The sequence below is a fragment of the Zonotrichia leucophrys genome, chromosome 1 (assembly GCF_028769735.1).
Source record: "Zonotrichia leucophrys gambelii isolate GWCS_2022_RI chromosome 1, RI_Zleu_2.0, whole genome shotgun sequence".
In the NCBI taxonomy this organism is placed as follows: domain Eukaryota; kingdom Metazoa; phylum Chordata; class Aves; order Passeriformes; family Passerellidae; genus Zonotrichia; species Zonotrichia leucophrys.
Genome location: NC_088169.1, coordinates 113,202,678 through 113,223,464, shown reverse-complemented (window position 1 = coordinate 113,223,464; position 20,787 = coordinate 113,202,678). Strand labels below are relative to the sequence as shown.

Here is a 20,787-nt window from a genome sequence, read left to right as displayed (position 1 = left end):
CTGCACAGTCTCCTCAGGACTGCAGCTCCGGGCAAGTGATGGATCTGCCACCAGATGTCACCCAGAGGCCACTCCTGTCCCCTGCTGAGACTCCAGCAAACCTCTGGATTTCCTGCAGGCAGCAGGGATGGTCACAGCACTCATCACTCCTGCACTTACACCCACATTTAGCTTTGGATTTCTACTTTGTGCCCTTAAAAACGAAATAAACTTTCAAGCTGCAGTACATCTTCAAAGTGCTTTGAAAGCTGAAGGACACGACAAGAGCTAAAAGCAAAATGCTGTGGTTTTGGTATCTTTACTGGAGGCCTGTTTTTTCTCCTTTTACAGAATTTTATCACCCTGCAGAGTTTACCCTTATCCAGCTTTTAGGGGAAAAGGAACAAGCTACTGAGACAGATAATGCATTGCAAGAAAACAGCAAGCAAGAAGCATCTTGTGACAATGGAACCTAAAAGGTTTCCTGTCATAATAAAGACAATTATAACAGGGAAAAAAACCCAGCAGAATAAAAAAATCAAAAGTCCAAACAGATTAAGACTATTGGACAACTTTTACAAACTCCTGAATACACTTAAAACCTTCTTTTTATAGGCAGCATCCAAAGGAAGCACAGAGGGACACAATTTCCATTGCTTAACGTTCAGAAAGTTCCATGTACTTTGCTGCAAATCAGAATTTTGCTTTTTATCAAATTATTTACCAGAGATAGATCTAGAAAGCACAAATTTAGCATTGCAGCTTCAGTGGTAGTGATAGACATAAGAAACTGTTATTGAAAATATTTGTTATGGTAAAAAACAGAAGAAAATGGATGATAACACTTAGAAGAAATTTTACTTCATTTTTTCAACCTCCTAAATACAACTAAAGTGTCCAGTGCTTCCAATGGTAAATCAACAATTAATTCCTTCAGCTCTGAACAGCAGCTTCTAAAAAGAGGGATGAATTCACTCCTGTAAAAGTTTCAGCTTTTTGAAACTTGTCCAGCTCCATTTAAACAAGTCCTGACTTTTCCCTTAAAGTCAAAGTTAAGCCAAAACCTTTGCCACACAGTCAATGTTCTTCTACTCTTAAAACATTCTGTCTGTGTCAATGACTTGAAAATTGAATTTGGAACTCTAAGTAAGGATATTTATTCTAAACAACAGAAAAATTAGAAGCCACAACTCAGTTGTTTATTGAGAAAGAACATCCCAACACAGTATCTGAACTTTTGCTTAGAAAAGAAATTAATTTAAGGAGAAAGCAAGAGTCAGACTGTTCACAAAGATCAGTTCTGTGCATACCTGAACCTTCTTGTTTCCTCTCACCCAGCCATACTTCAACACACACCTGGGAACAGTTCTTCTGGTTCTGCTAAGTTATGGGGAATGTTTATGTTTTCAGAACTTTAAACAGCAAAGCCAGAACATTAAAAAAAAAATTCCCAAACAATCAAACAAGATGCAGAAAAAGAAGTTTTCACCTCACCTCACCTCTAATCCCCTATAAATAAACACAGCAAAAAAAAAATCAAGGTTTACACTGGCAATAATTTAATAATTTGCTATTATTAAGTAGTAATTGGATAACTTTTCTTAGTGTGACCTATCACTGTAACCACCCAGTGGTAACAAATGGACTTTCAATACCTGTAATAAAACAGCTCAGAGTAAACAAAATACTTATTTTGAGAAGACATACAAAAATCAAAACTACTACATTAAAAACTCTCTTGTAATTACATACAAAATAACTATCAGAGCATTTGGTTCATACAGTGTTGCTGCAAGTTTTGAAATCAAGTTCTTGATCCAAGACAGTCAGTGCAAGAAATGGGCATCCATCTCAAGCCTGTCTGCTTGGGGACACAGACAGAAAAGATTCTGTGTGTTCAAGACAAAACTGGAACCATAAGGTGAAAGGACAGGAAGCAATCAGTGCAAAGAAGCTAAAAAGACTCCAACAACGCCAAGTTCCCTGCACTGTCCCATTAAAACACATTTAGAACATCCACAGCAGCTGCCTCCATTCACAGTGTTTTGTTTTGGGTTTTCTATTGGTTTTCCTGGGATTCAGATGTCCATTTAAACACTTAGCCCTCCCACATTTCCACAGCCAGATGCAATGACTTGTGCTACAGCTCAGGCAAGAGTTTCAAATGGTGTCCTGAAGAGAATGCGCAGTTTGTGAACCCCTCATTACACATGGCTGCCAATCCATATTTAAATGCAACCACGAATAACCAAACTCCACTCTAATGACAGTGCAAAACCTGAAGGAATACCCATGAAATATTTGTTAGCTCTTGGAAAGTGCCTACAAGCATCACTTGTGTTAATACCCCGTATCTCAGCCTGCCACTCAGCAAATCTTACTCAGAGCAGAGAAACTGCATGGCAGCAACAACCCCGCCCCTCAGCCAGCTGTGACAAAATGCTCAGAATTTCTGAGGTTCAAACACAGTCAGTTCATTCCCATCATAGAACTCTCTCAGTTGGTTTGACTCATATTTGATGGAAGGTGGTTCCATTTGCATCCCAGGCTCCAGAGCGTTCTGCCCTACTATTTTAAGGTTCACCAGTTTTATCTTCCAGGTGTTATTCCTCATGGGGCAGCTGATGAGCCCAAAGATTTGCTCAAAGATACCCAAACAAGTGTTGTCTCTGTGAACTGTGCCAGCCACTGCCACCAGCACCAATCCATGAGGGGACATGGCACATTTCAGGCCACTGGAATGCAAATTGGGGTTGAAGAGCAGACATTCTTCTTTAACCAGGGACAGCAGGCGCAGGCTCACCATGTCTGCACCCACATACTGTTCCACGTTTTTTTCCAAAGTGTTGTAACAGAACTTCAGTTTGGCATCCTCCCAAAAATGCTGTGGTCCCCACGTTGCTTCAGATTTTACTCCCAAAGGGTGCTGAGAGTTCAGGAGTTCAAAGTACCACTGGCAGAATTCTCCTCCTAGACCAACAATGTCATCTTGTGGTGACTTCTGTCCACTTCCATGACTCTGCAGTCAAGCAAATTTTTTTCTTAGAACTGTTCAGCAAGATTATCACTTAGAAAAACATCAAATCATGCACATACTTATATTAAACCTTTTAAGTGTTCTGAGCCAGAGTGCCTGAAGAGAAACACCAAAGTAAAATCTCACTTATTTTTACCAACATGATTATCTAATGTACAGAACCAGGACAGGTTCTTTGAATTACACCTAGAAAGTGCTTCACTGTCTTGGGCTCTTTACAAACAAAGAGAAAAATCCTGGTTCTACTGAAAAAGAGCAAGGAAAGGATGTAAAGTGACATTTTTTGGAACTAAATGTACAGTTACTTTGTAGGTCTTCTCAGTATTTATGACTTGACAGCAAGACCTTTTTTAGAAATAAATCAAATATCAAGTTTGCTAACACCAAAGTCTGGTAAGTATTAAACTGTGTTATAAGCACTAAGCAATTAAGTCTGGAGAATTCTGTATAGAAATGCAGTATTTGCTTCACTACAAGTTGAAATTAATTTCCAATTCTGTTACATGGGTTAAGGCTTCCCATTTCTTCAAAAGTGGTGAAGAGACGAGAATTAATATAAAACAAATGCAAAGAAAGATGTGATAAATAACTCAACTGACTTTCTTTTAAATTTATGACTGTGCTTTAAGTATTTCATTTATGTACCATTAACCACAGAATTTTGTTAAGAGAAACCTTTTTTCTCTAATTATGCACACAGAAAATTGTTTTGAAAACAATTCTCAGCTAAATGCTAACTATCAGTTAGCTATCAGTTAATCCCTGAGGGAAAGCTCAGTGCAAGAGGTTCTTAACAGGGACAGAGCTCTCACAGCCCAGAAGGTGGGGCTGCTGCCCATGAGGGCTCTCAACTACAGCAAGGGGGCCAACTAGAACCACAAATAAACTTCAAGTTCATTACACCATGAGGATTTGCTAACTGGCAAAAATTTTTACTTCTAAATAAGCTAGTAATGCCAAAATACATTTCCTTACACTGTATTAAGTGTTACAAATTCATGGGCAAATTTTGTTCGGCTGTTTCTGGCTGACATGGAATTCATTGCTGCAGCTCAAGAGAACAGCTCTTACTCAGCTGAATGTTTGTTGCTTTTCCTTCTGATCAAGGGACATCTGCATGGACAGTTTTTAGATCTCAAGGAGGAAATAATCATCTAAAATACAGGGGTAAGGAATGTGTTCTTTGTTCTCATCAGTGTTCTGTTGTAGGTTTACCAGATCTTGGGGGCAGGCATTCCTTGCTACAGCTCTGAACAGAGCCCACCATAATGATGAGTTCAGTTGTTTGGAAAAACAGGAAAACAAATGGCACTGACCTGTCACTGCTGGAAACTGCACATTTAATCAATATATAAACTCAGTAAAACCCCAAGGGCCCTTGCAGGATTTCTGTGACATTGTTACTGTTTTCAGTTGCCCTTGAACCCACAAAACTACTTGGGAATAACTTCTATTTTAACTGATAAGACAATCTAAAAACTCAAAGCACAGAGAAGACCCCGCACATTAGAGCTCAAACACTGGGAAAAACAGGACAGACCCCTTCATACGTTGTAATTTAAAAACCAACCAAACCAACCAAGAGTTGAAAAGGTTTGGGACCTTCCTACAGGTGCAGAGCCACATTTGCACTGCTCACCCTGCGGAGGCAGCGCTGAGCAGCCGCAGGGTTTCCAGCAGCAGCAGCAGCAGCACTCACCTGCGCAGGTTTCCTGTGCCCTGGCTCCGGGGCTCGAGCCGTGAGCTGCCCGCTCCAGAGCTGCCTCACTCGCTCGATCAGGACGTGTTTCTCCGAGGAGGGAGGCACCGAGATTCCCTGCGCTGCCAAATACTTGAAGATGATTTCTCTGTAGACTTTCCTGCGCCTCAGAAGTTCCTCCACATTTTGGCTGTACACCAGAATGGCATGAATGGCCTCTGCAAAGAAAGGAACTGAAGTTAGAGTTATCTTCTTTCACAATAAACCCCCAAACTTAAGCTATTTCTTAAACTCCTGAGCTCCAAACACAGCACAAGACAAGGTGGCAGGACATGAAGACAAAAGTTTGTAAACTGAAATCTGGCCTCATCATAGCAGACACAGAATACACCCAAAAGCTTGCAAACATGCTTCTTGGACAGGAATTCCAGTAACTATTTCAGCAACGCACAGTAGTTTGAGAAAATGAAGCTCCACCTCCTTCCTCCTTCCTGAAGCCTGCTGGAAATGAAACTAAATCTGTTTTATTTCCACACTAATGAGATTACAACTCCCATGTTCATAAGAATATGCATCCTAGCACAACAGTGCACTGAATGGCAACAATAAACAAAACTCAGCTACAAAGCTCTGTGGCAGAAGGAGAAAACATAACAAAACTTAAATTCTCTTTAAAGCAGTTGTAGCAGACAGTTCCCACCTGAACTGAGGCTAGCACTTAACAGGGGACCTATAAAAACCCTAAATCTAGCCAGAAAAAAATAGCTAAAGCAAAACACAAAAATCTTTTCATTTAACTTACAACCACTGCAAAAAGTAGGGAAAAAAAGGTAAGAGGAAAAACCATCCCAAAACCTACAGGCAAAAGACCTTTCAAAGAAATGTATTGGGCAAATCTTACAAGTTTTAGTTACATCACATGAAATGTACTCAAGGCTGAGTACAAGCACGTATATATTACATATACATACTCATCAGGTGTGTGTGTGTGTATCTGAGGCCACTGGGCAACAAACCCAACAAACCCAGTGGCCTCAGGTAACTCACATAAAAAATTAATTCTTAGGAAACAAATCTCAATAAAGCAATGGAGGATGGTCACAGCTGGAACTGTCCTGCAAAAAAGTAAGTTCAACGGAGACTTGTATTTCACCCTTTCAAAACCTGAACGCAAATGTGACTGACGCCACCAGCGAGAGACTCTGGAGCTTTCAATACTTTTCAGCACTAAGGGCCCAGCCGTGCCCGCAGCTCACTGCAGGGGTCTGACAGGACAGAGATGCTCGCCGAGCGGAAGGTCGGCTACGATCCCGTCGCCACCGCAACCTCCTCGGCCTGAACAGCCCCAAGCTCAGAGCAGCCACCCCCCGGGCCGTGCAGAAGACTGCTCCCGGCAGCGACCCCGAGCCCTGCGAGCCCCGGGCCAGCCGCAGCCGCCGGGCCCGGGGATGCGAACGCAGGGCCCGGCCCCGCTCGGAACGCCCCGGGCCGGCGGTGCCGGCGCTGCCCGCGCACCTTGGCGGCTCTCCGGGTGCACCAGGCGGTTGGTGACGGTGTCGGTGAGCGCCAGCAGCTCCTCGGTGTGCAGGAGCTCCAGCAGGTCCCGGCACCCCGCCCGCTCCCGCTCGCTCAGCCCCGGGCCCGCCATGGCCGCGCCTCGTGCAGCGCCGAGCGCCCGCCGGAAAGAGCAGCCGGCACCGAGGTTCCGCTCGGAGAAACGGCCCGGGGGGCGCACAGCGGCTGGAGGCGGGCTGAAATGTGTAGATTGTGCGTGTTAAACGTACGGAGAGTTTAGATCTGAGTCTGTCCTTCCCTTCCAGCCCGCCCTGAAGTCGTGCTGAGCTCTGGGGAGATGCTAGACCAGCAGCATGGAAAGGGATGTCTGGGTGCTGGTCCATGGCCAGGGGATGGGAGCCGGCCCTGGAGCCACGGGCAACATCCCTGTGCTGGGGACAGCTTGGACAGCCAGGGGATTGTCCTGCTCTGCTCTGGGCTGGGACAGCCTTACCTCCAGTCCTGGGGCACCTCTGGGCACCACGGTTATAAAGCCATTAGAGAGTGTCCATGGGGAAGGGCCTTGAGGAGAAGCTGTATGAGGAGGGCTTGGTCTCTTCAGCTGGACAAGAGGAAGACTCGCTGCAGTCACAACATCCTCCTGAAGGGAAGAGGAGGGACAGACACTGACCTCTCTGCGGGGACAGTGACCTGAAGTGTCAGGGAAGGTTGAGGCTGGGTATCAGAAAAAGGTTCTTCTCCCCAGCACCAGCCTGGCGGAGCTCAAACAACAGCACGATGGTGCTCGTAGCACAGGGTGTGGCTCTCGGCATCCCGTGCAGGGCCAGGAGTTGGACTCCGTGATCCTTGGGGGTCTCATCCAGATCAGGATATTCTCTGATGTCATCCTATGATTCCTACCACAGGTCACCTCACCTGGACTAAGCCAAAGTCCAATCCACTTGTGCCTGAGGCAAGAACTGCATGTGCCCAAGTGATGCATGGCCCCAGGACAGCATGGCACAGCACCTGTTTAAGGAAAAACAGTCCTATAAGCTAAAGATGCTTTTTGTTACTAAATAAATGCAAGCTCTCAACCTTGTGTTACTCTTCCACTTGGCACTGTTTTCTCTGTCAGGGGCAGACAACCAGGGATAGACACTTCATAAAAGAGGAAAGATAGACAAAAAAGGGAGTAGAAGACAGTAGAAGCTTCCACTGAACTAAACATCATAAGCTACATGCTGAGAAAAATAAAGGTGCAAAGAGTGCTTGACCTCTCTGTGGCAGCAAAAGCCAACACTCTGCTCCACCCCGTGCTTTAACAGGAATGTGTAAGGAGACAACCTTTTCGTGCTAAAGCTGTCTGTGATGTCAAACCTAAGAACACACAGATCCTGTAAAGACACTCAAAATAATCACGTTTGAATTACTGATGATGCTTTTACACAAACAACTGAACTCATCATTTTGGTGGGCTCTGTTCAGAGCTGTAGTAAGGAACACCTGCCCCAAAAATCTGGTAAACCTACAACAGAACAATGCTGGGAACAGAGGACATTCCTTATATCCCTGTTTCCTCTGAGATCTAAAAAAAGCCCATGCAGATGTCCCAGGCTGATCAGAAGGAAAAGCAACACTTATTCAGCTGAGTAAGAGCTGTTCTCTTGAGCTGCAGCAATGAATTCCATGTCAGCCAGAAACAGCCGAACAAAATTTGCCCATGAATTTTAAATTCAACATCAATAAAAACTCAATCTGGAAACACCTGGAAAGCTTTAACAGAATAATGCTTATTGTCTGCTGCACCAACCTTCCCCTTGTGCACAATGATTTAATATTCTTGATCAGTATCAATCCTGCAAACTACAAATTAGACAACTCATCTGAGAAACATAAATTACCTTCGCTTCATTTTGCTTATGTTTCAGTAAACCTTTATTTAGATTTGCAACCTTCAAGGAGTAATGCCTATCAAAATCTTCTGGAATTCAGGGAAACAAAAAAAAAAACACCATCAAGATACCATTTTAAAAATTAGATTGAGATCTTGGCTCTGCTTTCAGTAAGAAATCAGGGGATGGGAGGGGAAGGCAGGGAGAGGTTTCCTCAGCATAGTCACATACCCATTAATCCTTAGAGAGGAAAAGTGCACTGGGATCAGAGATTAGAGACACTTTTCAATATTCAGGACTAATGTCTCCCCACAGTTCCTTTCCTGTTCTAAACCAAGACCAGCCCTGTCAGCAGGATTATTTGTAATACATTTACATTTTATCTTACTTTTTAAATCTTCCCCCTTTGGAGGCAATGGGGTGGAAAAGTGATAATCTCAGAAGTAGGTTTCATTTTTTTCTCTCCTTCTCATAACTCAAAATTCCCTTTAGAATTTTTATTCAAACTTTTAATTGACTTGAACATTGAGCAGGAACTGGCATTCCCAAAGGGGAAGAAACAGGAAAATTATTAGCCTATATAAACCAAAAGGCAAACAGTACTCTTGTAACAAACTGCTGTCATAATTCAAGGAGTTACTACAAGGACTGTCATTGTATTTTCTCCCTCCTGTCCATCTGAGGAGGCACAAAGAAGTTCCTATTTGGTGTTAACATATTTATTAAATAGTTTATGTACACATGGCCATTTCTATAAATATTTTTGCTGGCAAAATGCACCTGAGATCCCTTACCCTTACACTCACACTTACTTTCCTCAGGCAAGGACCTTGTCAAAATTATCCACAGTAGAAAACAAAGGTAAGTTTGAAGTTACAAACACACAAAAAAGTCACCATCCAAAATTTCCCAGAAGACAGTCAAAAAGCTGCAGTCAAAAAAACCTAGGAATTTGCAGGGCTGTGAATAATAAATCTAAATTATCCAGTAATTTCAGGTGGCAGTATTGAACTCTCTGAAGCAAAACAAAAGAGCAGTTACACTGTCTTGCTGTCTGAACTTGACAACCAACCAGAAGCAGAAGTAGGTTAAAACAGTGGTACCCTGACTTGTCTGTGGCCCCAAATTTGCATTTTGAGCCCTAGGAATTAACTGCTGCCCCCATTTTGAAGCTTGGTCTGTTCAAACCCAAATATGCACACACCTGGAACATCAGGACCTGGCACCTTCACACAGGTGCCACTCAACCATCACATACTAAACATAACACAGCAGCTCTAAACATGACAGCACCATTTCCAGAGTGATTCTCCAAAAGACAAGATCAGTTTCTATCAACAACAAAGACAATGTTTTATTGAACAAATCTATGTACAGTAAAAAAGGTCTTTAAAACGAAACACTACTGTAGATTTATTGCAGTTTGATGGCTCAGTTTTAATTTGTACTCTTATATAAAATGCAAAGTAAAATAATTTAACATTCAACAAGGAAGCACAAATTTCCTTTCTTGCTGAACCTGTAACAGCTTTTACAAATTAAGAGTCCCAAATGCATACACTGCATTTAATCAGAAAGGTGTTATACAGTACCAAATAAATTAAGAAAATAGTAACACTACCACCCCCCCTTTGGGTCTTTTGTCCATAGCACTGGTGTTAAACAATAAAAGAAATGAGTACAGCTGAACCTTCCATGTGATATTAAAATCACAAAGTTTAATGTTATAAATTATCCAAACTATACAATTCATATAATTTTTATGAATATGGCTAAATAACCAAAGTACCAGTGACCTTGTCCCACAGATATGACCACTTGCAACCTACTTTCAGTATTCCTTTTTTCTTTTTGTGAAAGGTACCTACACCAAGCGGCAGCTTTTTGAAATGAGAAATTCCATGACCTTTACAGTGAAACATGATGGGGTTAGAGGAAACGCTCTTAAAAACAAAGTCCAAATCCAACAGAAGGAATGTCATTAATTGCACCAACTTTGATCCAACAAGGCTCCTAAGCTCATAGACAACTTCAGGCAGCTTTAGGGTAGCTGGAGGCTTCCATTACACATGCACTTCAGGATTTATTGAATCAAAGTGATACATCTTCAAGGATTTCCAATTACATCACAATGTTAAATGTCTGAGGGAAAAACTCAGCCAAAAAACCTACAACTTTCAAGACCTGTAACCGGTTTTCAGCCTTAGAAGTTGCACGCTCGGGGCATGGGGTAATACTCAAAATAAAAAATCCTTAAAAAGCATGGAGAATTATTCCACACATGATCGAAGTATCTTTTTGCCTCTGAATAAAGTTGCTTAATACTGCAACTATCTGAGAATACCAACAGGTATCAGAGAGTAGCTTAAAGAAAATGCAATGTCATTTGAAGTGAAAAAAGTTATTTTAAAACATTACCACCCACTTGCTACTTTAAGTCAATTTAACAGATTCCTGATAATTGTTAGATGATGCTCATCTTCACCTATGTAAGAATTCATATTTCCTATTCTCCAGAGTGTTCACACTGAATACATGAGAGAACAAATGGTGGTGTCCCAGAAAAGCATCTTGGAACAAAAATAACTTTAATGCAGGTACAAAAAATTATGGTCACAGTTTATGCATGTACACAGATGCATTTATCTACACACTTAAACCAAAGATAATACAAGTCTCAATCATGTTTTTAAAGCATCCTCAAACATATGGAGCTCCAGGGAAAAGGCAAAAAAGCACCAAAGATTAAAAGGTACATTAAAAAGATTTTACATAAACATCTTTTTTGGTTTTTTTTGTTGACTCACTTTTTAGATTTTCAGAACTGTAATACTTTAACATGAACCCTTTTTTCTCCCAAATATATTTAAGCAACGTCAAGCAAAGAAGGGGGAGCCTGGGAACATTCAACACAGTACCCAGGTCCTTAAAACTTAGTTGGTATCTTAAGTAAAAAATGTGAAAGTGCATTTGTCTGATAAAGGACCCCATTAACTTGGTTTAAAAAATTTAATGTATTTATACATGTAAATATATATATAGTGTGTATATACGTATATATAATGAATGATGCATTTAAATCAGGTTTTTTGCAATGGCAAAAAAAATTCTTTGGTGCCTCAAACATCATACAAATCTCTGGAAGTGGGCCATAACTGGGATTCATGTAATGCACACATATCTGTGATCATAATTTTAGAACCTTTTATGTTAATCCAACTCAAAGTTAAGGCAAAACTCTTCTAGAACGCAAGAGCATGATTTTGAATTCACATTCTTTTTACCTTGCAGGAAGGGGAAAGAAAGCAGAATTAATGCAAGTATCTGTTTAGTTCCACAGAGGATTATCAGCAGAGGCATTACTGAACTACTGACTTTGTTCCAGAACTACTCCATAGCCAACCTTACAGAGAAACCCTTGGGTATGCAATAGTGAGCCACTGCTACAATGAACAGAGGGCTTTATGCACCCCCTCATTTTTTACTCATTAGTTTTCACCCACCTGTTGATTTAAGCCCTGCACACACTGTGATGAACTCTTCCAGTGACAGATGAGCAGAAACAGTTGCTCTGTGCTGTCCTGCATTTCTGGAAGGACTCTGAACATCAGTTTTCACCCCTGTGCCTCCACTGCCTGAAATCCTACTAAAACTTCCATAGAACAGGATCCCAAATAAAAAAAAATATTATGTGGCAAGACAGTGTGAGACAAATTAAAGGATAAATTTGTACAGTAATTGGACAATGTGCATGTTTGCCACACCTCTGCCTTACGGTAGGAAGACCAAAAATTACAATGGCATCTTTTTGGTTTCAAAATCTTCTGTATTTCAGTTTTCCATATAGAATTGAAGAACTCCTATTTCCTGTCTTCACATTGTGATTGTTTCTATGAACAGTGAATTGTGAATAAAGTGCTTAACATTTAAGTAACTCCTTCACCAGCCTCTGGGAAAGGCTCTCCTTTCAAGGGATGCTACTAAATGGGATTGCAATATGTCTTGAGGATTGAGAGGACTCCTGTTTTCTCCTTTCTACACAATGAATAATTAGTGACAGTACTGAGTTGTGGCCCACCACCTTTAAGATGTGAAACAGGTTCTTCCTGACCATTCTGTTCACCCCAACCTGATGTGCTCTGCCTCTGTTTGCCTTCTCAAGTTCTCATCTGTCCTACCAACAGCTGAGGGACCCCTGTGCTTGCAGAATATTAGTTTAACTCTGCAAGCTTAGCCCTCCCAACATTCCAGATTTGCTTCCATCAGCTGCTGTTAATATCCACACAATCTATCACTTGTGTTGGCCTTCCTACACCTACAGCAGATATTTTACAGGAGCCACTTTTACCTCAGCTTTGCAAAGGGCTTCTCTTGCATGCATCTCATTTCCACTGTGTGCAAGACTTACAAAACAGCAAATCAACTCACTTTCTCCTGCTTGTTCTGTACTTCAAGTTTTTGGCTATTCCAGCATCCCAGCTAGCTCAAGATTTTCTTCCACATTCCTCTTTGGATTCTGAGTAGAAGTTTATGAAACAATCTCCATTCTTTTGAGCAGATAATGGACTCACATACTCAGAATAAAAAAAGTAAAAAAAAAAGAACGCATGGTTTCTTTATGCATTTATCCACAAGGTAAGAAAGTAATACCTCCTTGAATGATTCCTTCTCAGCTCTGTGGACAGATAGGCATTAACCACACAAACTAAAGCAGCTTTCAGAACTGGCTGGTTGGATTTCCACAAGGCAATGAACACCTCTGCTTCCTCTGCCTGCTCACCTCATCGTCCTTCAACCTTCATGCTAGAAAAGCTGTGCCATTAAGCTTCAATCATTGGAATGAACATGGCTTTTTTTGATAACTGGTACTTTGGGGGTTTTGTAGCAACTTTTCTGGACTCAAGACCTGCAGAACTCCTATTACTCCTTTGTGAGTTTTGTCTAGAAAATGTGCTTTATCAAGGTCATGTTTTTCTATAGGAATTTGAGACTGCTTCATGATTAAGGCCAACTGGGAAACAAACTGATGCTGCTTCATGTAGTGTTTCCTTACACCACTCCTCGTCTGATACTTTTCTCCACAACATTGAATCAGGCACCTGTAAAAGACAAAAGATCAGAACATGAATAATTTCTTAATCTAGAACACTGCTTATGTTTTTCACCATATTTAGTTTCAAACATGGAAGGAAAGACATTTTGATTGAATGACCCCATTCTGTTTTATCAGAAGTCTTTTCCATTAGTTTGACTACAAATTCTCACCACCTCTTTCTTATTGTGAACAGCATGTCCAATTTTAACTTACAATTTAGCAGAGTACTGTGATTTAGTTAGTGTGTGTCTTGTCTATTTCTGTTTGCAAAGAGCATTTTCTGATTGCTATGGACTGCCAAAGAACGCAGCATGGAAGGACTGCAGGACTTACTTTCATCATCTGAATCGAATCCAAAGAGCGTCTGACACTTCTTTTGTGCAAGGTGAGCCTCAAGTGCTTCTGAATTACAGTAGATGGTCAAGCAGTTGCCACATCTAAATCTTTCTGTTGATTTGCTACAAAGTTTGTCTTGTTCAGAGTAAGCATCTACCTCATCAGCCAAAATTTTTCTCCGTTTTGGCATGCTAATGTAACGTTCATCAAGGTAACTGGGAGGCAATGGTCTGACGTAGGGTTTTGTTAAGATGACACCGTATGAAGTAGTCTCTGTTGTCTGATTTGGTTTAGAAGGTACTTGTGAGACTGCAGGAGCATTATTTTGTGGTGCATCATGACAATTCTGTAAAACTGGTAACACTGACCCATTTTCTGTCCTTGTTTCATCTGCTACTCTGTCCAAAGGTACCTGGGCTGCCTTGGATGATGTCTGATCTGGGTCACTGTGCCCATTGACCAGTTGGTCACTAACAACATTACAGTTTTCACTATTTGGCTGTAACACAGGTGTCTTTTGGTCTGTCAAACTTAAAACTGGAGCACTACCCTCAGATGAGCTTTCATTTCCATTGTGAATTACATTATTTGCTTTCTTCTCCACACTTTGAATATATGTCTTTGGTTCTGCAGAATCTTTCCTTGACTTCCAGGTTGGAATTGGTAAATCTACAGTTTCTTTTTCATTAACGGATTCATCATCATCTTGGTAACTACCAGGTTCTGAAGGATCATCTGAAGAATCTTTTTCACTTGCATCTTCTGAACATTCTGGGGTTTTATTTAAATAATGCTGAGCCTCGTGTTCATACAGCAAAGGGAGCTCCTCAAATAGCTCACAGCAGTTTGAGAAATTGCACTGAGCTTTAAACACACTGTGACTTTTTGTATGCTCTGCAAGCTCAGTTGACAGCTTAAATCTCTGATTACAATTAAAGTGTAAACAAAAGTAAACATTTGGATACACATGTCTCTTCAGGTGGTCTATAAAATGTTGGGAATCGGCAAATTTCCTCTGGCAGAAGCGGCATTTTCCTTTATTCCATTTCATTATATGCTGCTGCACCTTCAGATCAGTTGGGTGAGTTTTCCTAGCATGTTTGTTGAGGAATCTTATTTTTTTAAACACTCTAGCACAACCATTAGCAGGGCACTTAAAGGTTCCTTCCTCATCCAAAGCATCAATATCTTTTTGAGGGCCAAACGCTCCATTCACTTTATGCAGAATGGGTGACTCTTTACTGGAGCTCTCATCATCCTCAGGCAAGCTCTCTGTACTCAAAGCATCAGGAACATTATTAAAACAGCTGTCACTACTGTTTTCAGTAGCATCATCCTGGTCACTTAGATGGTTTTCCACTGCCTCAAAAACCTGTTCTGCATTCTCAGCCTCCTCTTGGACCTGATCAGAACTCGGAGGTACTGTAGCTACTGTAGCCTCTGGTTCAGTATCTTTGGAACCCTCAGAACTCCCATTTTCAAGAGACACAGGAACACTAGAACATTGCACGTCATGAAGAGCAGGAGCCTCCTGACCAGCCTCAAGAGCTGCAGCAAGATGTTGCCTTTCTATCTTCCTGACGTGATTCCTCAAGTGCTTCAGCATGAGCCCTTTCTGCCTGAACTTCCTGGTGCAAAGCACGCAGGAGAAGCTGCCCTTTTTTTGGTGAGCTTGTGCGTGTTTCACTATGTGATCCCCAAGGAACTCCTTGTTGCAGATCACACAGCGGTGCCTTGGTTCAGTCTGATCCAACGTTCTGGATGCCTCAAGAGCTTGGTGGTTCTTTCTGGCATTCCCTTTGGAGCGGGCTCCAGAGCCATTTCCAGGGTCAAGCTCCCCATTGCTGACATCTGTTAAACAGCCACGTTCCTCCCCCAGAGCTCTGTACTCTGCTGTTTTCTCTGTGTTTGCAGGAGAGTTTTCCAGTGTACTTTCACTCAAGCCATCCAAGGCTTTATCCCCCAACAAGGCTAAACAATTCTGCTTGATCATCAAGAAATTCCAGAACTCTGGATCAAAAAACAACCCTTTCTTCAAGATGGGCAGCAGCTCGAACCGCACGCGGTTCTGAACAGAACTAGTGCACTCATTGTATTCTTCATCTGCACATTTGTACAAATGCTCAACAGTGTAGTAAGATTCCAAGGTGCGCTCCAGGAAAAAGATGGAGAGAGCACAAATTCTGAGGATCTCCAAGTCATTTGGCAGAAAATGAGCGATTGCTTTATAAATCAGACTTTTCATGTTGGGATCTTCACGGAGGTCCAGCTGTAGGGCACACCCACATATCTCAACACAGATCTGAAGGCCATCTTCACCAACCTGCAGGAAGGCAATCACAGTGTACATAAACAATTCCCAAACATCCCACATATTAATAGTCATCTATTGCAGAACAGGAGTTCAGAAAGCATCCTGCCTCTGAACTTCACCCAAGGGCATGAACATTGTTAAATATTGCTCAAACAAGGCTAGCAATACAGGTACAAAAATGGTTTGCACTGAAAGCTGTACAGCTACAAAGCTTCAGCTCTGCAGTAAAAGACTATTTGGGGATATAAACCAGAACTGCAAGAGATCATAGCTGATCTATCAGTATCTTCTGCCAGCCTTTACATTACCTAGGCTGCTTCACAATATAATGGGACAGTTCCTCTATATTTTGGCCATTGTAACTTCTTTAACTTTTTTTACATGAAAACCATGATAATATTACTCAGTTTTGAACAACCAGCAGGAGAATCACAACAACCCATAGCCATAAAATCTAAAAGGCTTCATTTTCCAAAACTGATGACCCATCTTTCTAATGAGCAGAATTCCTATTCAAGCACGTGAAGCTGGGGGCCCCATGCTGAACATGGAACCCAGAGGAATGATCAGAAATACTCTGCCCAACAGGCAGCAGATTAAAGTCAAAAGTGGCACAGGAAATTTAGAAATAATTAATACTGCCTATATTTGGGTTTTAACAAATGCAGACATTGCTCCATAAGTAGGGGATTATTAAAAAAATACAACTATTCAGACACAAACAGAATTATTAGTATCACCACAGGCATTTTAGCATATATACCCTTGAACAGCAACAAATTATTGCATTTAGATCTGACAAAATAATTTAGAATTCATTTAGGGCAAAAAAACATGAAGGAGCTCTGTTAAGTGAGGTCAATGGTAACGTTTGTTGGGAAACAGCTCTCCGCCTAAGTGCAAAGCATTGTATGTGACACCTTTTGCAAATGGGGCAGAACAAGACTGAGATCTGAAGCATGAAATACAGCACAGTTTTCTGAAGCAAAAATCATGTATTCTCCTGTATTATTCTGCCTTTCCCTTTATTTTATATTAAGCCATTTTGTCCAGTTTTTGTCCAGTTTTGATTTGAATCGGTAAAAGGATTCATAATTTAACAAGGAGGAAGGGCACATATAATTACACAGATCCTATTTCCTTAAGAGGTCAGCCTGAAAAAAAAAAAACCCTACCCAATCATTCACATTTATTCCATGGACTTATCCCTCAAACTTGCTGCAGAAACAAAGACTCAGAACTCAGTAAAAAAAAATCTTAAAACCACACAAGCAATCTTAATGCTCAAGTCCATTCTGGAACCTGACAAAATCTGAAAGATAATACTGCATCCTTCCCTAACCTCTCTTTAACTTTCACCAAAAGGGGTCATTACACAACATGAACATCACTTCTCTTTATTTTAACTGGTTACCAAAGGAATGGTGGATGACGTAAAAACAAACAGAACTTACTTCATCCTTAATGACTTTCATGAAAGGGAAAATGACTCTGACATTTGTAGCAATTCTTAGAAGCTGGTAGCAGTGGTCCACAAACACTTGTTTGGATGGGTTAGATTTGAGCTGCAGTTTACTCCAAATGAAGATCAGGTCCCTGTTAGGTAGAGAATAAAATATTTCAATTACATGGAGTTTTGGAACACTCTCACTAAGCACAATGCATTACTAAAGACAATTATTTGCATATTCTGTGATTAAAATCATATTTGAGGGTGTAATACTGACCTAATTAACACCAAGATGTGCACAACGGAAAATGCAATTTAATTACTTCGTTAAAGCATTCAGGGTATCTCCTATCACCAAGCAATTAAATATTCAACAAAACATTCATGTATTCAGCTCAGTTTCAGAGAAGCTCACAATAAAATCACATAGAACAGCACCTAGCCCTCAACACCACAGGCAACAAACATCTGTGTGCTCTTGGGATTAAGTCACTTCCAGTACAAGGATGAAGAGTCCTTAGGAAAAGAAGCTTTTGAATGTGAAAAGGGGAGGCAGTATAGGAAGCTCCTGATGTGGCAGGAAATAGTGATGTTCTCCAGTTATTACAGCACAATCTTCTGCCTAGAGCAGTTATACCAAAGTTTCAGGTTCTACAGCTATCCTACATCTCCATGACCTGCAGTTAAAGGAAATGTAAGAACAGATTAGTGCTAAACTCGGCACATGTGATACATTAGCCTATAAAATAGAGCTACTTGAAGTTTACAGCATAGAAGTTCTGTGCTCTGGAAGTCAGAGACCTAGGAAGGCAACTGGGCTAACTTTTAGCCACAAGAAGATTTGCCAGCACTAAGATCTCACACAGGGGTAGCTCTAGTTAGGACTCAGGAGAAATCCCACCACAGTGTTACAATGAAAGCAGGACCCACTGACTTGCATTTTCTGAAGGAAGACACTTGTCTACTCCAGCAATCTCCTCCCTCAGAAAACAAACCTGGCTACTGAGAAAATATTTGGCTGATTTCCAGTGTCAGACAAACCTTTTGAGGTTAAGCTTCTCTTAATGAGCTCAGAGCCTGAAAGAAGGGAAGTGACAGAACAGCCTATGACAAAACCAGCTCCACTTTTAAGTTCAGGACAGCTCTAGAATTCTGCTTGACACTGAGACTTGGACTGGTTTCTTTCATTCAGAACCCAAGAGAACTAAAGTTGAAACAAAGATCATGCTTACGGGGGAAACTGAAAAGGGACACCTATAAGCAGCTCATACACAAAAAAAATAAACTTTCTGGTTTCCTAAAGATACAAACTGCTCACATCTGCCTTTACCAGGCTGAAAATCTGAATTCTACATACTTGCAAACTTCATATGCAAGTTTGAAATTAGCGTCTTCATGCACTAAACCACTCTTAACAACTCAATAGAAGCCTCAACCTGAAGTACAGCAGTAAGAACTGAGTAATTTTGCTGTTATATGTTACAGTTCAATAATCCATCTCATTCTCTGCTTTGCCTCCTATCATTTCAGAGCAAGCCATTTCAATACTAATCCCAGAGAATGAGAGAAAAATCAAATTACTCTTGAGAGATTAGTGGTTAAAGGGGCTTGCTGTGTGTTCAGACAAGTGCTAGGCTGGCACAAGGAAAGAGCTGAAAAAGGAGAGCAGAAAGCTGCAAATAGAAGGAAGAGCTGCACGGCTAAAGAACAAGGTGTTACGCACAATTTACCTAGACCCTGACATGAAACACTATTTTAGTCCTTTAGTTTTATTTCCCATGTCAGTACAATAGCTTCTCCTCTTTAAGTCCATTTCTGACTTTGGGACAATTTAAATTGTTACTGAGAGATCACAGAACTCAGCACCTCCTTACCAGAGGCAACCATGCATTCCAGCCTCTTAACTACCTACAAAAGACCAAAACCACTGTGTGCCTCCACCAGCAACATGAAATGATGGTTAAGCCCTCCCTAACTTAGCTGGATCTAAACACTTGGCTGCTCTTAGTAAGTGGTGAACATGCTTTGCCAAAAGATTGATCAAACCTGTGGTAAAAATGCTTTGACTTACTAAATTTACTGCATAGAAATCACCTGAGAACAGCCAAAATAGCATTTAAAAATCATCTGTCAGAGAAGGAAGGCCATCTGTGCCTACTTGATCAAAATATTGTCTTCCTGAAGAGAACGACACTTTGATACAAAGTATAATAAATTGATTTCTTGCCATTATTTCACACAAAAAATTTAGTATGACCAAGCACAGCTTGCACAATGATTTATTTTCAGGAAAATAATTTGTTCATCTGAATCTAGAGTTTATTCTTGACATCAGTGAAAATTTGAGTTTTGTGACCAAGCTGCTTAAAGATTATCTTCCTTTAAGATGACAGCTAATGGTTTTAGCTAGAAGATTTTCACATAGGCTGTCACAAATATTTGCTATTTACAGCTTTCTAATCTGTTCTGTTGTGTTATCTTTGCTAGTAGTGTTAGCAGCTAGATCTCTGTTAGATCTGCAAGGCCCTCAGTCCCAAACAAGGTGAAATGATTTTTACTGTTCTGAAGACACTAAATATCTTCCCTGGGGAAAAAATAATCTGTAGGTTAATTTAACCTGGCTCCTACTTCTTCAAAGATTGGACTACAGCATAGTCATGCCTTCACAACCTCTGCTGCAGTTTCCATGAGCTATGAAGTATTCCAGAGTTCTTGTTGAGAACACAATTGTTAAGGCTCAGCATCTGAAGAATGAAACATCTGCTTGAGCGGCACAGACAGAACTGCTCTGAACTCTCTTCCAAAGATCTTCAAGTTCTATATTCTGAATAAATTAAAGTACTGAGATGGCAAGATTATTTCCCTGTAATCTAGCGATCAAACAATACTCGAGCCTCTAGTAGAATTTCCTCTTTGACTCATCTTTGACATCTGACTTGCCAGAACAAAAAGAGATGCATCTTGCTTTGAGCAGCAATTTCAAAAATGGATGATGCAAAACTCAATCAGCTGGGTAAGAGCAAAGGCAACATGTTACTACAGCAAAAGGAGCTTTAATTACAGTATTGAAAATGCATTTCATCAAAGACTGACTCCCCCAATCAGAAAGCATTAATTCATGGAGGTTACACATGTAATTTCCTAGTAAGAAATAGGGAGATGCAGCTTTTGGGCTGGAATCAGCAAACATGGATTCAATTCCCACTGAGGTCACACAAATGCTATCTTTTGGGTTGAACTTCATCTTTCCTATGGGGACAGTCCTGTCCATCATTTCCTGGACAGACTTGATGAAAAACATTAGCAGCCATTGCCAACACATTGTACCACAAGGGATGTCATTATCAAAATCCAAATGGTTTTGATTGAGCAACTACTACTACAGCCTAGTAGTTAAGGAAAAATATTAGTATCAAAGTAAACATTATCACATCTAACTTGTATTAGTTTCTCAAGACAAAAAAGCTTCTTGATTTCCTGGAATCTGG

General features: G+C 40.9%; 2 protein-coding genes across 2 annotated transcripts in view; both read right to left on the bottom strand.

The window, feature by feature from the left end:
* Positions 1–1,033: 1,033 nt before the first annotated feature.
* Positions 1,034–6,391, bottom strand: C1H3orf38 (chromosome 1 C3orf38 homolog). Its single transcript, XM_064728047.1, has 3 exons — positions 6,231–6,391; positions 4,716–4,933; positions 1,034–2,998 (listed from the first exon to the last, which is right to left on the bottom strand). Exons 1-3 carry the CDS (start codon positions 6,361–6,363, stop codon positions 2,423–2,425), a joined length of 927 nt encoding a protein of 308 aa, XP_064584117.1. The 5' UTR covers positions 6,364–6,391; the 3' UTR covers positions 1,034–2,422.
* A 3,037-nt stretch (positions 6,392–9,428) lies between these two features.
* Positions 9,429–20,787, bottom strand: part of ZNF654 (zinc finger protein 654) — a 30,068-nt gene continuing 18,709 nt past the window's right edge. Inside the window, exons 7-9 of the mRNA XM_064728034.1 lie at positions 17,304–17,445; positions 13,533–15,858; positions 9,429–13,203 (exon numbers count right to left, since the gene is read on the bottom strand). Of these exons, the coding sequence (XP_064584104.1) occupies positions 13,196–13,203; positions 13,533–15,858; positions 17,304–17,445 (2,476 nt within the window). The 3' untranslated portion in view covers positions 9,429–13,195. The remainder of the gene's footprint in view (positions 13,204–13,532; positions 15,859–17,303; positions 17,446–20,787) is intronic.